This window comes from Cannabis sativa, chromosome X, assembly GCF_029168945.1.
Source record: "Cannabis sativa cultivar Pink pepper isolate KNU-18-1 chromosome X, ASM2916894v1, whole genome shotgun sequence".
Taxonomy (NCBI): domain Eukaryota; kingdom Viridiplantae; phylum Streptophyta; class Magnoliopsida; order Rosales; family Cannabaceae; genus Cannabis; species Cannabis sativa.
In genome coordinates, this window is record NC_083610.1 from 85,684,622 (window position 1) to 85,704,074 (window position 19,453).

General features: G+C 35.7%; 2 protein-coding genes across 2 annotated transcripts; both read right to left on the minus strand.

Annotated features, from left to right (window-relative positions):
• Positions 1-357: 357 nt before the first annotated feature.
• LOC115702349 (uncharacterized membrane protein At4g09580) lies at positions 358-4,446 on the minus strand. The gene is made up of 4 exons (XM_030629813.2): positions 3,903-4,446; positions 3,146-3,416; positions 2,893-3,063; positions 358-765 (listed from the first exon to the last, which is right to left on the minus strand). The coding sequence occupies exons 1-4, from the start codon at positions 4,166-4,168 to the stop codon at positions 634-636; spliced, it is 840 nt and encodes a 279-aa protein (XP_030485673.1). The 5' UTR covers positions 4,169-4,446; the 3' UTR covers positions 358-633.
• Positions 4,447-14,269: 9,823 nt separating this feature from the next.
• LOC115702350 (large ribosomal subunit protein bL21c) lies at positions 14,270-17,408 on the minus strand. The gene is made up of 5 exons (XM_030629815.2): positions 16,891-17,408; positions 16,690-16,770; positions 15,034-15,135; positions 14,839-14,913; positions 14,270-14,464 (listed from the first exon to the last, which is right to left on the minus strand). The coding sequence occupies exons 1-5, from the start codon at positions 17,224-17,226 to the stop codon at positions 14,393-14,395; spliced, it is 666 nt and encodes a 221-aa protein (XP_030485675.2). The 5' UTR covers positions 17,227-17,408; the 3' UTR covers positions 14,270-14,392.
• Positions 17,409-19,453: the final 2,045 nt, after the last annotated feature.

Below are 19,453 nucleotides of genomic sequence, written 5' to 3' on the forward strand. Positions count from 1 at the left end.
TTACGTATTGAATACTATGATTTACATTGTCTTAAAATATAAGATCGTAATAATTAATACAATACAATATTTTATCCCAAAATAGTGTTATTTATTATTTAATACAATACGGTCATTATACGATCTAGCAAACGAGCCCTTAAATTCTAGCTAAATCCCAAATATAATAAATCACCAATGACCTAATTGTAATCAAATTTATGGATGGGAGTTCACTAAAATTCCAAAATTGGCAACATAGTATCATATTCCCTTGTTAGTAATTGATTATTTTGCTCCACGACATTTTTATAAAATACATACGCTTAGCTTCAAGTTATAGGTAGCACAAGCACAAAAATAAATATACAATCCAAATTAACCCTGTCCGTAATAACATTTTTTCCATTACAACAAAGAAGCATGAATTGTTGTTGTGTACATGATGATGGTGCATAACATTACAAAATTCTTAAATATGCTTCACTGAGTTTTGTATATGAACCCATCTTTCTATTAAAAGAATGAAATTAACTATATTAGTACACCACAATTTCCAATATAATCTTTTGGATAAAACTAATCTATATAATTGTTAGAGCTTACAATTTAGTGTGTAGGGGCACATAATAAGCCCCCTTTGACAGTGTGTTCTTATTCATAAATTCGCTTCCTCTTCAAAAGGGTAGGAAATATGATGAGGGAACCGATGAGGAAAAGCACGAACAATGTCTTAAAATCATATAGATCTTTAACTGACTTCAGATCCCCGAGAGCAAGGCCAGCCTGATTAACAACCAAATCAATACCATGAGAAAATCACTATATCTGTATCAAAGATTAACATTTTGCTCTACATATCAATAAAATGTGTCATAAATTTACAATAGGTTAACATCGCTGAAAACCAACCTGCACAAGCGCGACAAGCACAGTGCAGCTTATGATGTTCTAAGTTGTGCATAATCGGCAAAAACTACCTAAGCACTATGAGACTAACTTTAGCATCTGTTATGACCAATAGCAAATTCATATAAACTTCACTAAGCAGCTAATGAAGCAATTTTATAAAATCTGAAGAAAACCATTAGTCTCTGCGGAAAGAAATTGGCTTTTACATCAAACATAACATTTTCATACATCACAAACAAAATTCATAAATTCAGTTCATAGCTGCTAATAGATGGTGAACAAAAATTCATGCACAAATTTAGTATTTCTAACACACGGAAAATTGTCAACACATTTGAAGTAAAACTAACATAGAAATGTAGAGGAGCAATGTTTAATATAAATTGCAGAAAGAAAAGCTTGATTTCTGTGTAAACATTCTTGACTTCCAAGTACAAAAAGCAAATCACAAATTCAACAAGGCTGCAAGCACCTAAGAGATTATGACGAGAACGCCAACAGCCAACAGGAACATAAAATGAATTATCCAGTCCCCAACGAATGACAGAATATGTAAACTCACCAAATGTATAACTAGAAACAGTATGAATTATGCACTCTAAATGTTTGGACAGTTGGTAAAATGGGTATTAGAACTATTCATCAATCAAAATTAGTGATCGAGAAACATACCCAAATTGGTATCAAAATTAAGGTATATTTCCAACTCTCGTTTGAATTTTTATTTCTTAAGATATCTTTCTACTTCAATCGGTCATTTAAATTTTCACGTACCAACGTACCATATCCAAACAAATATGATTTTTATTTTTTTTCACTTGTACAAGTAGTAACAATGGTTTTTTCTTTTAAATACAGTGGACAAGTGCTTTTTAGGATAATGTAATTGATCATTTTCAATAATAATAACTGATACATAATAAAATTGTCTTACATAGTAAACAAAAATTAATTATTTGAATAAAATTGGATTCTTTCAGTAAATGACCTACGAGAAGACATTAACTAGAAATTACTAGTCCACTACACAAGCCAAGGAATTTCGTAAAGATTAAGATTTCTTCAACAGAAATTACACTAACACATGGTTCAGAACTCAGAACTTCTATCATTCTACAGCTTGAGGATGATTCTATAGCTTCAATCATTTGTCAAATTAAGTTTGCAGACACGAGTACATGAGCATTCCCACATTCAAGGATAAAACTTAATCACATATATTCCATTATCAATCAAGATTCTTGCAGTCGTAGACAGCTCAAACACCAAAACAAACCTTATTAAGAATCATGAGACCAAAACACAACTGTCAAACCATGCATGCTAGGGTGACTACTATGATAACTCTCACCTAGTCTCCATAATCTGCAATATACGTTCAACATTTTAAGATAATTATCTCTTCACATTACAATCTGAGGGACAGGATACTACTCGAATCTGGTTCTACTAATTAAACTACTTGTAGGTCCTTCCATTCAACATAGTTTCTTCATTCACAACCTGTAAAGTTACTACTATTCCTAAAAGGTAAAAGTGTTGCAAACCACATATGAGTACAGCAGTTTACAGTACACAGCACCTAGTAGCAGCAGCAATTAATCCACCAAAAGCGGGTGCACCCAATAGTACAAATGAAGTAGTACCCAATAGGAGGGAGATCGTGAGAATATAAATGTAAGAATAATCAGACTATCGATATAAATACCGCGGTAACTTGCATTGCTAACTTAAAGGGGGGAGTGACTAGATAAGATGGCCTATGTAAATCAAACCAACACTACACTTTTTACTTAAAGGTAAAATCATGAGGCAGAACCAAGTAATCACTAAAAATAAAAACTACTGATAAAAAAAGTGACCAGGTAAAAACTTCATTAACCAGCATAAGCAGATGCTACTATCTACACTATCTTTTTCCCGGAAGATGTGCATTTGTGCAAGTAGATTCGCACATAATAATTATTATTGGAGGAAAAAAAAAATAGGACAAACACTTACCCTGACTGTGATATATGCTGCTGGAATAAGACCAATCAAAGTTGCCAAAAAGAAAATGTGAAACGGTATGTCAACAATTGGGGATGCCAAGTTGATAAAAAGGTTTGGCAATGTTGGAGTTACCCTCAAGAAAAGCATGTAATTAAGAAGCTTTTCCTTGCGCTTTGCAATCTAGAACCACAAAAATTAAGTTTAAAGATCAAGCCAAAAAAACGATGGGAAGTGTAACTAAAACTAAAGATAATAGAAGTACCTCTGCCTGGAAAAATCTCAACTTTTCTGGCCACAACCAGCTAACTAAAGGCCTTCCTATTAACTTAGACAAGAAAAAGCACGAGCAAGCTCCAGCAGTGGCATTAAAGACAACCAAGAAAAGACCTTTGATAACACCAAAAAGAGCTCCAGCTAGCAAGGACATAAAAATTGTCCCAGGAATCATAAAGGTCTGCATGAAGATATACGTGGAGCAGTAACCCAGAATGAATTGCGCCGGAAACTCCTTTGAATACGTTGCAAGATTATCTCTGGAGAATTTTGAAAAAGTAATCTTAGAGAGACAAATTCATGGAAAGCAATCAAATATAGAATTCTTTGAAATCAAATATGGAGAACGAGAATCTGTAAATGCCCTTCTAAAAGTATGCATACATGAATAAATATAACAATATATATCTACTTATAACAGCATCTCTGCTGTATGTGATCCAAAATTACAAAACTGATATAGCTTCCCTTCCCCTGAAGCTATCTATGAAACATTCATTTTCTATGCCCTTCATTCCAAGCTAGCTACTTCCCATCAAAATTCATGATTTCAAACAAATTAACTTCCGCACCATATCTATGGAAAGGTATAGATGAGATCTGCAAGTGAAACCACTTAACGAAAAGTAAAAGTTTGATGACTCGATTCAACTCTAGTACGGACTTAAAATCGCAACCATTTTCGAAGATAACTGATATAAACCTATAATTATTGGATTAAAAAAAATGGAAAAAGGAAAACCCACTTAAGCACGCGAAGATCCGAGATGGTCCTTGGCAGCTTGAGTTTTCCATACTCGGCAGGAGGCATCGTCAAGTAGATGCAGAAAAGACCAGCGCTGAAGACCAAGAAGACACCGATGGCAGCGGCGAACTCCCATCGAGAGAGGGGAAACCTATCGAATTTGGGCTTCTTTCCGGATGGAGAATCGTCTTCTTCTTCCTTTGCATTCTCTTCGTCTCTCAATAACCTAACACTGCCATCGCCGGTAAGGATCCTGGGAGCCGCCATTGAAGAGAAAGACAAATGGATCGAGGAAACCAGAGGAGGAAGGGCTCAGCAAGTAATATGAGAGGGAGAGAGAGAGTAAGAGAGTAGGTGTGAATGGTTATCACATCTCCATTCTCCGGCGATCTGGAAAATCAACGGCTCAAATTGAATTGAGTGTGTGTGTCCCTAATGTTGTTTATTTCTCTCATATTCTTCTTCTTCTTTTCTTCCGCTTTCGATTGCTGTAGGTGACTCAATTAAAATATTATTTAAAGAAAAGTCATCCCATTTTCTTCCTCCTCATTATTTATTCATTTTCTGTAATTTAATAATTTAATGAGATAATTAAAAGTATTCATTTTTACTAATTCCTCTTTCACTAAAAAGAAACTCAAAAAAGGACATTCTCAACAAAAGCGAAACGCTAATTAGTAATTTTTTCTCCCAAATTTTAACATGTACTTAATCATGCCTCTTGAACTTTTTTAGCCGTTAGAAATTTCCCCCGAACTATTGAGATTGTTAAATTTAAAGACTTTTGTCTAATTTCATTCAATTTTACTGTTTCAGTGATTGTTTATGTATTAAACCATGCTCTCCGGATTTTGATATCTACCAAATCATGCCCCTTGAATTTTCATCCACGTTAGAAATTTTTTTACTAAAATTAGACAAAAGTCCTTAAATTTAACAATCTCAATAGTTAGGGGGGAATTTTTAACGGCCAAAAAAGTTCAGGAGTCACGATTTAGTACATGTCAAAATTCGGGGGGAAAATTACTAATTAGCCTAAGTAAATATGGATTGATTCCTCATATGAGTTCAAAAAAAAAGTACATTAGCCGTTCAAAAGTTTATTTTGTTATGAAATTTAGAAAAATTTATATCTATCGATCAATATATCATAGATTTAATATATCTTTTTTTTTTAAATCTCTTTAATTAGCCTTATGTCAATCTACCATGCTTACTTAAAAATTGACCATGACTAATATGGTATGTGTTAACGCAGATTTTTGTTAACTATAATAAAGCTTATTTCGTGATAGATTTGCACAGAAATAATACTAGTAAAAGAAGAAGAAATAACACAAAGCTTTTTTACGTAGTTTTGCAATTAAAATTCTGCATATATAGTCCACGAGTCTATCTTATTAGATTTCTCTAATACAAAACTAGGATTCTTTCTCTAAAAGATTTTTCGTCCCTTTTTCAATGTATCCTGCCCCTATTTATAGTTATAGAGGGAGACAGTTAATTACAATCAAATTAATACCCCACAATAATATTCTCCTAAAATTATGGGATTTGATTACGCCTCACGTATAATAAATGCGGTTATTATTTGAAAATCACACAGCTGTAATTTATCCGCTTTTACCGGGTCAATGCTGACGTGGGTTTAGATACGCTGCAAAGTGTATCTCGCTGGGTCACCTCTCTGGGATAGCAACAGTAACCCTGACAGCGAGCTGAAGCTTTTCCCATGTCTTTCTAAGGTCGATAATGTAAATACTGTTGTTTCTGCTATTGAAGACATAACGCTCCATCTGACAATCGTTGTTCTTGGTGACAAGGTAAACTTTAGCAGTCAACATCATTTGAATGTCAGCTTCTATCTGAGAGAGCTGACTCGAAGGAGTAGTGGGTCTCATTGAAAGATGTCTGAAGCTGATTAGTGAAGGTACCATGAGTATGTCTTCCTATAGCAAGATGATGCCTCGCTATTCGTTGTTCAGATTCATTCAACCGTTATGCTTAGTTTGTATAATGTACATTATACGCTAAGTGTTCTAACATGTCTCGTCTACATCTCTTTATACGTAGCGAGGTTAGTGCCTCGCTTTGTATTACTAATGTCATCCTTATGATTGTATCTTCATATACGAAATGGTTTCTCATCAATATGTGAATTTAGTTTGTACATCTGTGTCTCGCTTAAGACTTTACAGTCAATGAGTTATAGATATACTCTATCAGCTCCGCATTTAATGAGTTATTCTATTTTAATCTCTTCTAATATAATTGTCATTATATTCGTTTATTTGTATTCTCCCAGGTTGACACGTGTCCTCCTCTGAAGTACCAGCTAAATTTTGTGTATAACAATTACCCTTAAGAAGTTCTTTTTAATGAAAAGTGCTTTTAAATGATTACAAAGGGTATTTTTGTCATAATCCCTTTTGAAAAAATGCATGTTCTCTGATTTTGGCAGTTTTGTGGTTTCGATGCACATCAACATTTAATGACCATCTTTTCCACTTCTTCTTCAAATTCTACCCGTTGGATCAATTGTCTCCCTGATCTAACGGAGATTAACCCAAGAGTATAAAATGAAAAAAGGAACCACCTTTGCACTACCTCTGCCATTTCAGAAACTCTAAAAAAATTTCAAGCTTTTATGCAGAAAAAACCATACCCAGATTTGCCTGAAACCTTCCATGCCATCTTTGTCATTAACATTTTTCCTACAAGTTTCATCCGATCTAATTTTTGACTTCAAGCATTTAGAGGGATCTTCTCACCGTTCGTTGTTTCGTAGATTGCAGAACCGCTCATCGTCCCAAAAACCAACTCCAAACAGTAAGTGATTTTTCTCCTTATTTTCTTATATGCTTTTAATGTTGTGTTTCTAGGTTTGACTATTGATTTCTTAGTTACCACCTTTGTTACCTCACTTGGTTTTAGCAATTTTAGGGTTGAATTGTATTTGGGTAAATGTTAGGGATTAGGTAGAACGTAGCTTTTTGAGATTCTCCAATTTACCAACTTCTGGTTTGATAAATTTCTTCCAGGATTTGGGATTGCTTTCTCCTTGCAGCAATGTCCCAATCTGGTTCAGAAGTTTATCATCCAAAATATTTAGAAATAGAGTGTTCTACTGAACTTGCCCTCCCATACAAACCCAGAATTTCAGCACCTAAATCCAAATTAGAGATAAATGATGCGAAAATTAGGGAACACCTAGTGAAAATCCACTAAGAAGATATTGTTAGTCGCCACAGACACTTCTTGCAAGAAATTACAGAAGGCAAGTGCCGTTTCTTACGAGACGCTGCTTGGCCTGAACCTCCCAGCTTGTCTTCTATTCCTTTGGCTAAGCCTTTGTTTCTACCCAAGGTCACGATTGCTTTTGAACCAGGTGACTTGGACTTTGAAATTATGTCTTCCAAGCCACGTAAACCAAAGACTCCCTAGGACTCTAACGTCACCTTCGATGATGAGCTAATAGAGTCAAAGGTGCGAGCCATCGGAGACTACGTGGGTAATACTCTGAGGACTTGTGGTGTTGAATATAGGCAAGACTACTGGGTTAAATCGGTAGTTGCTAGTGAGTTCAGTTGTTATCCACCAATGCAACTTACTCGCGAAACATCTGAGGGGGCCAGTGGCGAGACTAGTACAAGTGGCTCGACCGGGATAGGAGCTTGGAGCCTTGAACACATCAGGGCTGGAGCAATAATCCCCTTGTGAGACTATTTCAAGGACTTCCTAAACCACCTCGGGCTTGCCCTATTTCAAATGAATCCCATTTCATACAGAATCCTCGCAAGTTTGAGGAATTTGTACAAAATCTTGAATTGAGAGTGCCCCACTCCCCTGGAAATAGAGTATCTCTACTCTGTCAAGGCTGTTCCAGCAAGGAAGAATGTAGCAGGGTATTTTTACTATCTTGGGACTCACACAGGTGATCGTAAGATCATTATGGATTTTCCAAATAAAACTCTCTTCAAAGATGAATTCTTCTGGACGACCGGTCTCTCCCCCATCGGCACAACCACTTTCCGCATAATACGTAAGTAATTATTTGCACAAGACTTGGTTAAATTAGTCCATGTCTTTTATTCTGGTTTAGCTGATTATAATTTTGCTTTGTTTTTGATAGTTGTCTCGAAAAGACCTGCCCCTACTCCTAAGATGGCCCAGTGACGCAGGCTCATGTTAGGTCTTCCATACGGTCTCCGGTCATGTGACTTTCTTTTGAACGAGGTCAACCTGAGGTCTGTGGGTCTCCTAACTGACAAGGAGTTTACTTGTGATTATAAATATCCCAAGTATTCTTCTTGGCAGCAGGTACCTGTCCCAGACAAGGAGAAAGCTTAAGATCGCGTGGCTCGGGCACAATACCTCCAATACACTGCCCCTCGGGAAGCCGAAGAAGGAGCATCCTGAGGTAATTAATGTGGTTGGTCACCCACAGTGCTTAGGGCTGAGCGTAACACTCTAGTTTCATTTCGAGATAGTCGTTATAACTTTTACACCTGGAATCCCCTCTTCATAGATCATATTACACATAGGTTTGATAGTTGGTATCCGAGGTTCCACGTCCAAATTAACTGTACTGAGTCGTACTACGGGATAGTCGAGTAGTACGGGACCTTGATGGATAGGGCAAGTTACTTAGACGCGAGCTGGGATTTAGGACCAATTAATCCCTATGATATATTCAGGATCACAGGTTGTAGGGATTTTAGTGGATATTATAGTCCTTCTACCTCGTCTTCTAGTGATTATGGTAAATTCCTTAGGCAGGAAATTATGCCCCAATCTCCCCTTTTACTTGTTTTTCAATAAATGCTAACACTTTATCTTGTCTCGCAAAAATGAATTTCGAGGGCCTCGTCCACAAAAAAGGAAAGAAGAGGTTGATTATCTCAGAAGCTCCAGCAAACATCGATGTGGAGCCCCCATAAAGGCCCAAAAAGACTACTTCTAATAAGAAGTGAGCCTCCCAGATCGCTAGTCTCGAGGTCCCTAAAACTAAGACTCAGGATCCAAATCCTCCTCCGGCCCCTGCACGTATTGACGAGCCAACTCCCAAGACGACTTAAGCTTCTGCCTCCTCGAGCCAAGCCCTCGAAACTCTGCCCGTCAAGGCTGGGAAAGCTGGCCCAGAATACACTACAAAATTTGGTGCAGCATGCTGACGTCATTTTAAGGCTCTCCTCTCCCATGAATGGGATTTAATCAATAATGGGGATCTGGGGGAGATGCTTACAAGGAGTGTATCTCACAGCCTCTCAGTAAACTTCCTTATGCTTTGCTCACTTTTTTTATCCTTCAAAATTCTCATGTATTTTTGTTTGTTGGTTTCCAGACATCTTCCATCTCCTTTGTTGCCCAACTGCGAGGCATGGAGAAAATAAAGTATATGGAGAGCAAGATCTAGAATATTAAAGCGACTCCAAACAAACTTACTCCAATCTACTTTAGCCGACTGCATATGCACTTCTCTATAGCCAACTGCCACTTTATTTTGCTTTATTATCAAGAATCAACTAATTATTGTGTTGTTCAAGACGTAACTGGAAGTGTTGTCCAAGCTGAAAGCTGTAGAAGCACAAAAAGTACCTACTAGGGGAAAAGCTGGCCGACCCTTCCTTTGCTGGAGGCTGGCCGGCCTATGCTGGCAATATGGACGGTCAGTGTGGTCTAGCCATACCCCTTAAGTTGGCCAATTCGTTATCTTATTATCCCACTTAAGTATTTGGATACCTTGTCAACTGATATGTTGTGTATGATGATTTGACTTTCTTGCTGACAAGTTGTACTCCACGTAGCATCAATCTTGCCTACGTGGACATGCCACATCATGTGGGCAAAAATTAGGATAACTGTTGACCTCAAAAAGTGGCTAACCGACAGCAAAGTCGTATGAATCTGATGTTTGCCACGTGTTACACAACAAGAACAATAAAGTAAATAAGACAAGAATTTTTATAGAGGTTCGGCCCCCTTAGTTAGCGGGTAATGACCTACTCTCCTTTTAGTTGTATTGATACCTAGAGATAATACTATTCATATCACTATAGGTGGGATCTAATATAGCTCTTTATAAGGTTGCAAAGCATGGATCAAGAAGGCAGGTCTCTAATGAGAGAGAGGTATAGCCTTAGAGGCGTGTGAGAGATAGGAGGAGAGAGCCCCTTGAGTGTGTACAAGAGGGAGAGAAAATAGAGATTAGGGTTTTAGACTTAGAATGATCTGGAGGCTAGAATTAGACTTACCTTTTCTAGGTTAGAGTTAAGGCCTTTATATAGGAAAGCCTAAACCCGGATTTACAACTGAAACCTTTAGATATTTACATATTAAATTGATTAAATATAAAAGACTAAATTGCCCGTCAAAAGTAGATATTTTCTATCCAGATTGTTGTGATGTTAAGGGCCCAATTCGCAGGTAGCTTGCAGTCAACATATCAGGCTATACAAAGAATCCTATCAGGTCAATCCTGACCGGCCATACACTGCAGGATATGGTCTAGTCGGCCATACAAGTTCTACAGGTTGAGGTTTGACTGGCCATGCTCCTGCTAGGACCTAGCAGGTCATGTGCCTGCCAGGATCTTGCAGGTCATACTACTGTCAACTTTACCAAGAAGAGGATAAGCTTTGGATGTGGAGGCCAGCCTTTGGCAAGTGGAGGTTAGCTTTTTACACCATTTCCTTGTAGATGTTAGGTTTCCTTGGTCGAACAGAAGCTCCCTTGGTCTGAAAGTCACATTTTGGTCGGCTATATCATTACATTGGAAAAGAGAACTTCAGATCTTTACAATATGACCAATAAGAATAATATATAATACAAATGCAAAAATTTAAAATTTATATGCAAACGAATATGTATATATACACAATAATATTTTCAAATTCTTAAATGTTTTACTAGTTCACACAAAAATACCGAAATGCAAATCACTTTAGCATATACACACAAACAGCTCAACTCAACTCAAACCATTTAAAATTAAAGTTAAAGAAAGTTCATTCGGATATTAAACAAGACATTGAAATGAAATTACTCACATAAATAGTTTAAATAATCTCAACTCCACATCTCACATATCACAACTCTATCGCATACTCGCATTACTCGAAAACCGCACCACTATCACATCAAAATATAAATGAATACATGAATTTAAATTACCACAATAGTACATCACAAAACATTCTGTATAGTACGAAGAGTTTCAAAGTCTTCACCCTGTCATCATCAGATGTAGCTTGTGGAAAAACACAAAGAGGCTTGAGCGAGAGAGGTTTGGATACATCGAAGAAGGTAGAGAACTGGTTCTTTTTGTTCCTAACCAACTCGAGGTCATCTTCATCATCATCATCGTATATGGAATCTACTGCGGTGGGAGTAGCAGCGGAAGGAGAAGAAGAATTGTTAAGACCCTCAGGCTTGGTACTGATATCATACAAGATTTGTGGGTTCAGTGCTAGTGGTGGTGGGAATTGTTGTGGGTTTGAAGATGAGAGAGAGAGAGAGAGAGAGAGAGAGAGAGAGAGAGAGAGAGAGAGATAGATCTAAATGTTTGAATGAAATGATATTTTTTTGGGTTTTTATATATTAAACAGTATCCCTGACAGTTTAAAATCGTCAAGAATACTGTTTTAACTCGTTTTTGATTTTTAACATCGTGACTATTTTGCACAGTCGAAGATCTAAACGACTATTTAAAATCATCGAGAATAGTAGAGTATTCTTGACAATTTTAAATAGACACATAACTTTATTAGTGACGATCCTCCAAAAAAACCGATTTGAGGACTGACGGGAATAAGCCTTTTTGTAGTAGTGTGCACTGTAGTGTTGGAATAGTGGCTTCGGACAAAAGGGAGGTTTTCTTTTGGTGGTGTGCGCACTCTTAGGGTCTGACACAGGGGACAATCCCCTAATTTGGTGGAATTTGGTGGTAGAGGGCTACCACGTCATCCTTAGGTTTACGGGATGCCTCTTGGAACGTCCTTTCAGATGTATCCCAGATGCTCATCTGAAGGGTCTCAGCTGCTCCATATTCGGGCGGGACACCCTTTCAGATTTAAAGAGATTCGATCTCGGATGTAATTATCTAGGGCCTCGGATGGGTATGAGGCCCATCCTTCCGTACAGAATGGACCCGTTATCTTGGTAAGGCTTTTGACCAGGCCTTAGATGATTAATCTTAAATTGGAAATGACACGTGTCCCCCTTCTTGAAACACGGATAACCATTTATATAAATTATTTACTAATAGGCAATTTATGTTTTAATCATCTGAAAATTAAACACATCATAAAATTTATATAAGACACCATAAAATTTTAATCATATTGGTTTTATACTTTTTTTCAAATCTAGAAAGTTAAAAACTGTAGAATTTTGAATAATCATAATAAGGCTAATTAGTAATTTTTTCCCCTGAACTTTGACATGTACTAAATCGTGCCCCCTGAACTTTTTTGGTCGTTAAAAATTCCCCTCGAACTATTGAGATTGTTAAATTTAAGGACTTTTGTCTAATTTTAGTAAAAAATTCTAACATGGATGAAAGTTCAAGGAGCGTGATTTAGTACATATCAAAGTTTGAGGGGCATGATTTGGTAGATATCAAAGTCTGGAGAGCATGCTTTAGTACATAAACAATTATTGAAACAGTAAAATTGAATAAAATTAGACAAAAGTCCTTAAATTTAACAATCTCAATAGTTCGAGGGGAATTTTTAACGGCCAAAAAAGTTCAGGGCGCACAATTTACTACATGTCAAAGTTCAGGGGGAAAAATTACTAATTAGCCTCATAATAAACAAAAAAACACACACTTTGAACAACGATAATCCCATCAAAATATGATTTTAGAAACAAAAAGTAATTTGAACGATGCTTTGTGATGATCCCACCAAAACATAATTTTAGAGCTCAAAATTAATGTGGGAACAATGTCATTCAATGGTCATATCAAAATATAATTTTAGATGTCCAAAATGACGCAATGATAAAAAAAAAACTTGACATTCAGAGTAAAAATTGACACAAATCAATTTTCTTTGGATGATTTTGGCATAACTTAGGTTTAAAAAATGCTAAGGCATAACTTTTCAATCATATTCATTTATCAGTTAGAGGTGATTTGTTTTTTGTTTTTCCTTTTTTTTTTTTTGATACATTTTCTCGAGATCTACACATTCAACTAGTGTGGAATCTTAAATTTAGTGTGCATAGAATCTCAAATTTTAATTATTTGTCACAATCTCCTTAAACAAACAAAATTCGAAATTTAAACGTATACATCTCATAAAATACTAAAAGTAATATAAAAAAAACAAACAATGACATCCAAACAAAAAGTTCTCACTAAAAGTTTTATCAAATTTTATGCAAAGCCTAAGGAAATAGCATCGTTTTTAAGGAACCATCAATATAGCATCATAAAATTATTTTTCGCAACATTTGATATATTTTCTCGAGATCTACACATTCGACTAGTGTGGAATCTTAAATTTAGTGTGCGTAGAATCTTATTTGTCACAATCTCCTTAAACAAACAAAATTTGAAATTTAAACGTATACGTCTCATAAAATACCAAAAGTAATAAAAAAACAAACAATGACATCCAAACAAAAAGTTCTCACTAAAAGTTTTATCAAATTTTATACAAAGCCTAATGAAATAGCATCGTTTTCAAGGAACCATCAATATAGCATCATAAAATTATTTTTCACAACATTCCCTACCCCGTCGCAGGACATCGTTGTGGCATCTTTTTTCTTTTTCTCTAAAATCATCTTTCTTAAAACTATCACATGATTTGACCATCGCAAAGACCATTTTTTGCCTTAAAAATTAAAACAATTGCTATTAGGCGCCTTAAGGTGTCTAATACTATACCGATATGGCGCGTTGTAAGTGGTTAATAATTTTTATACTATTTAGTAAATTAATATAGAACTTAATATTAAATTACACCAATAGTAATATGCTTATGTGGTGCTCTCTCATTGTACGCTAAAATTTCCCCTTTATTTATTAATTTTTTGAGGTAGAATTTCTCACGTTTTAGTTGTATTTATTGTTTCTCTGTATTGTTAAATTCTGATTATTTTAGTTACTTCAATCTAATTTCTTTTTCTTTGATATAGAAGTCATTATACATTGTGTAGCTTGCTGGAAATAGAGTTGTAAACTGAAAGTTGAAAAGATCAGATGGTCACTTACCAAGGATGTGTTCATCCCCAAAAGTAGGAAATGCAATAATTATTTATGTTAGGCTACACTCAGTAGCGATGAACTGATTTTTATATGTTTTGGCAAAGTCTTTGCTATAAAAATAACTATTAAGAGTAGGGTAAAATAACGACTGAACTAAAAGTCACTGTTAAAATTGAAATTCAATCAAAGATATCTTACAAACAAAAGGGATTACAAAAATTTCCTTCATAAAATTTTCATATTTTCTCATCATACACCATCCTCCATAGCTCCTACGAGTCGAGTGTGACAGCAGGATAATCTTGATATCCTGTGATGCCGGTTATCCTTATCCGTGTAATTGGCTGCATTATGGAATCAAATCAAAATCAAACAAGACCTAGACAATAAGCAAGGGGAGAAGAAGTAACACCATTAATGTTTGTTTTTTTTTTATAAGGTTGTTAAGAAGCTTTTAGTTTTCTTCTATGAGTTACATGAGTCTGAAAAGAGAACAAGGATGCAGAATACTTTGAAGATTGTTATTTAACTCTTGAGCAACTTAAGTGAAAAAGCAGAGTTATCAGAAAATAAAGCTTGTTATTTAACTCTTAAGCAATAACGGGATTACTGTTATCAGTTATAGGAAAACAGTTGGACCTTTAACAGGTTTACCAGCCAGCAGATTTTAGTGAATTATAAACGAAGAAGATGCAGTGAGTAAGTTGTTGTGTAATACCTGCCGGTGGCCAATATTTCTCCTGTAGTTCTTCTTCTTCTTGTACTTAAAGACAATTACTTTGCGATCTAATGCCTACATGAAACAGCATAGACTTAGAGGTCAGAGAATAAAGAGAATAACTACAGTTAAACATGGTCATTTGTTCCGTTACGGGACTGGAATGGAAACAGTTATAATAAGGAAGGAAATTACCTGTTCTTCAACTACCGCATGCACAGCAGCATTTGTCACCACTGGCTTGCCAATGTAGGTACTTGTTTTTGTTCCCACAAGCAGAACCTTCTTCAGAACAATCTGCAAAAGATCCAAACTTTTATAGATTAAGAACTACAAAGAATTGACTATTGAGACAATCAGAAACATTAATGGCATTAAAAGCTAATAATGATTTTTTTTTAATCGGGAATTTCAGAAACTCCAGAAGAGTCAATCTGAATCAACCTAATAAACTGTCATATAAGGTATAAAAGAATTACCAATGTTTTAGGCACAGAAGTAGAAATAAATTCAAATAGAAAGAATTAGTAGACGTGAAAGAAACATAAATAGGGACCAACTACCAATCACTATATACTAGGGAGAAGGTATTCAGCGTAACAATATATACACAAACCGACAATGGTTTTCTCAAAATCAAAACATAGCAGTTCTTCAAACAGCTTACTTTCTCACTCTCCACATACCATGCACAATGACTTCAAAACTATTAACAGATTGAGAGATACAGAGTGCCAGCAATAAGAACAGAAAGCTCAGAAGCCCAAGATACACTATAGTGCAACAACAAATTATTCAGAGTCTACATGTACATTGAACACCAATTTCTAGGCCTGTGCACTCTTCAATTTACCAACAGTCAGAGAGGAGAAACAAAAAGCTTTTGTGGAGCATACATTTGAGGCAGGATATGTGTTCAAATCTCATTAAAAAAAACATGGCTTCTCATGTAAAATATTATTAGGAGTCTTCAACGTAAAACTTCCTTCCTTCCAAACTTAAAGTACACAATAAATTTATCATTTAACTGGTGTCAAACAAGAGTCAAAAGAAGTAACCTTTTGTGCTCATAAAATAATCGTAATGGAAATTACAAAGCATTACTTCAAAAGTTCTTCATCATATAACTTATTACAAAGTATTCAAACCAACAAACTGGTAAAAGTGAATCCAACTGCTGCCTTGCAGAGTCTTTTAGAATGCCCACAAAGCAACTCAACTACAATATCACTGGGAGAATATAGTTGACTTGCACTATATTCTAGTCAAAGTACTAAGCTACAAGACCCATAACTATGACTCAACTATAGTCGCTTATTGTATAAAGTAGAGAATTGCACTACTTACAGGTAAATTGAAGATATAATCAACAAACTCGGTATTTAGTAGAAGGTCAAAGTTAATAACAATATAATTCTAGCAGTAGGAAAAGAAAAAAAAATCTCACATGACACTACTCCACAAAATATTCGATAGTAAGCTGAAGATTGGTGTGCTTATGTGCTTAGTTAGCAAAATCTTGAGCATGAAAGTTGTCAACATTGGAGGATCTGTTTTTTATTATCACTACATACTATTTTTCTAGTGTCTGCAATTCCTCACCTACAGAGATATCTAGAAGGATGATAAATCCCATAGTGACATTAAAAAAAAAAACACTTTTTTTAGTTTCAAAATAAACTTCATAACTACTTTAAGACAATCCTTAAGCAAGTTATGAATCATCTTAGGAGTTAGGACACTATTAAATTCTTGGAATACATTCATAGCACATTGGCTTCGTTGAGGTGTGTAAGTAAAATGATTTGACAAAATAGTTACAAATCTCAAAAAACAAGAGAAATGCCATACCTTATCATCAACATTGGCACCTTTAAGTCTTTGAGTATTGATCCACCGTCCAGGAAAAACAATGTACTGGCGCGATCCTATCTACACCAAGTCCAAAACCAAAACTCATATAAAAATAAAAATTTAGTCCAAAAACCCATTAAAAACAAAACAAAATTTCATCTGGATAACCTCAAAATAGCCACTCATAGAAACACATACCATAACCACCGCGAAGATTTCCTCACGCTTGGGAGCTAGTTCTTCCGAAGTATCGACTTGTAGCTCCTCTGAGGAGACCTCGACGATTTTGGCGTCATCAGTGTTAGGTGCGTCGAGCTCGGCGGTCTCTAAAATCGAAGACTCAGACAAAGAGGCTTTAGGGGGAAGTGGGGAATGGATACGGTGAGAGAGAGTGGAGGAAGAGAGGTTTGGATAAGAAAGAGAGAGAAATGTGAGATTAGGATTGGAGAGGGGAGGGTGGGTACGCCATTTCTGTGAGATTTTGCATTGAGCAGTGAGAGAAGAACACAGTGAGAGAGTAGTTGCAGAAGCCATTAATGAAATTGAAGAATTGGAAAAATGTGAGTTTAGTTCTTTCAGACTCGGAGGAGGAGCAAGCGAGCAGCTCTGAGCTCTCTCTGTCAAAATCTAAACCTCTTCCTTTCCCCTTACCTCTAAACTTATCCTATTTCCTATCCAAACTAACCCAACTAAATTACATATATACCCTTATGCTTATCTTCTACAAATTTTCAATTTTCAACCCTACCACAAAAGCATTTTCCCCAATAAATACCAAAATATTAGGGTGACATTTCGTAATACTTTTATTTTTTAATTTTTTAATCACAAAATGAAAGTGAAATTTTTGTTTTGAAAAACAAAAATGCGTTCTGTAATCACTTTTATTTTTCAATTTTAAAAACAGAAAACAAAAGTGTGTTCTGTAAAGTTTATTTTTATTTTCATTTTTTGATTTTATTTAAGTCGGGTTTATGTCTAGGGTCAGATTCGGGTTCGGGTCAGAGGTCGTGTATAGCGCCATGGTCGTGGGAGGGGAATTTGGATCCGGGTCTGGTCAGAATCTAAAATATTGATTAAGAAAAAAAAAACTGTTTAAAAAAATATTGAAAGTGACTTTTTTTTTATTTTAAAATTTTAATTCTCAATTAAAAAATTAAAAAGTGAAAATAATTTTATGGAACATGTTTTTGAAAAATATTTTTACTTTTCTAATTTTAAAAACAAAAAAACTGATTCGAAAAGTGTTACCAAATACCATCTTAATTAACATACAAAACTAAAACGTATGTGCTAAGTAATTTCTTAAAAAAAATAATAATCAAAAATTATAAATTATAAATTTCCACATTTTATTTAAACAAATCTTTTTTTAATTATGGTATATTGTACTTTCTTTTATTACTTTAGTTTTTTAATTTTTTTTATCAATATTCACTATGTATTTAAAATAAGGCTAATTAGGATTTTTTTTACCCCCCAAACTTTGACATGTATCAAATCATGCCCCCTGAACTTTTTTGGCCGTTAAAAATTCCCCTTGAACTATTGAGATTGTTGGATTTAAGGACCTTTGTCTAGTTTTAATGAGCCAGAGGTACCTGGTTGGCCCCCCATGCCACCAGGAGCCAGAGCTTACTTTCCCGCCACAAGATCTGTTTGGCAGTATTTGTCCGTCTTCGGGCAGGGGAAGTCTACCGGCACTGCTTGTGCCTCCGCAGAATTCGGGGGATAATGCAAGGGTGAATAATGCTAATCCACCTATCGACTAGCAACAAATGTTTCTTGAAATCCGAAGTATCATACTTCGTCAAGAAGATGAATTGCATTAGTTTAAACAACCGGCACCGACAGCTCTAGCAAAATAAGTGTTACCACCAGCTCCTATTCTAGTGGTGGTAACCCGGGGTTTATTCTTCCACGTTAGGATTTATTATTTGAACGTTTTGTGAAGCTGCAACCTCCAACATTTCTAAGAGGTACTGATATTATCAAGGCTGAACAGCGGATGAGCACTATTACCTGCATCCTAGATAACATGGTGGTGACGGGGACCGAACGACTTAACTATGCTGCATTCATGTTACAAGATCATGCCCGCGTCTGGTGGAATATTGTGGGACATACCAAAAATGTTAGTACTATGTCTTGAAAAGAGTTTAAAGCCCTATTTGATGAAAAATTTTATAACATTGCTGTAAGAACTTCACACATAGAAGATTTTGTGAAGTTGACTCAAGGAAATATGACCGTGGTCGAGTATACCCTTGAATTTGATCGGTTGCCCAAGTTTGCTGGTGATCTAGTACAAATAGACTTCACCCAGAAACAAAAGTATGTAAAGGGACTGAGTGTCACAATTAGCCGAGACTTGAAGATTACCACTAATCACGATACACTATATAAGAAAGTGGTTGAGTTAGCCTTGATCGCTGAAGAGGCAGAGCAACATGTAATTAAAGAACAAGCAATTAAGGATGTCATCACGACATCAGATCCTACTATGGGTGGTAATGTAAGTAAGGGGATCGACAGTGGCAACTCGAATCACAAATGGAAGGCTCAAGCTTTCAAAACACTGAGAAGTAATAGAAAGTTTCAGGGAAACAGAGGTGGCTGTCAAGGTCGCGGTTTACATTTAGATCATATCCAAAGTGTCCCGAATGCAAAAAGCACCATCAAGGTGAGTGCCGGGCTAAGACTTTTTTGTAGTGCAATATGGTGGGTCACTTTATCAAAGAATGTCTACAGGCTAAGAAAG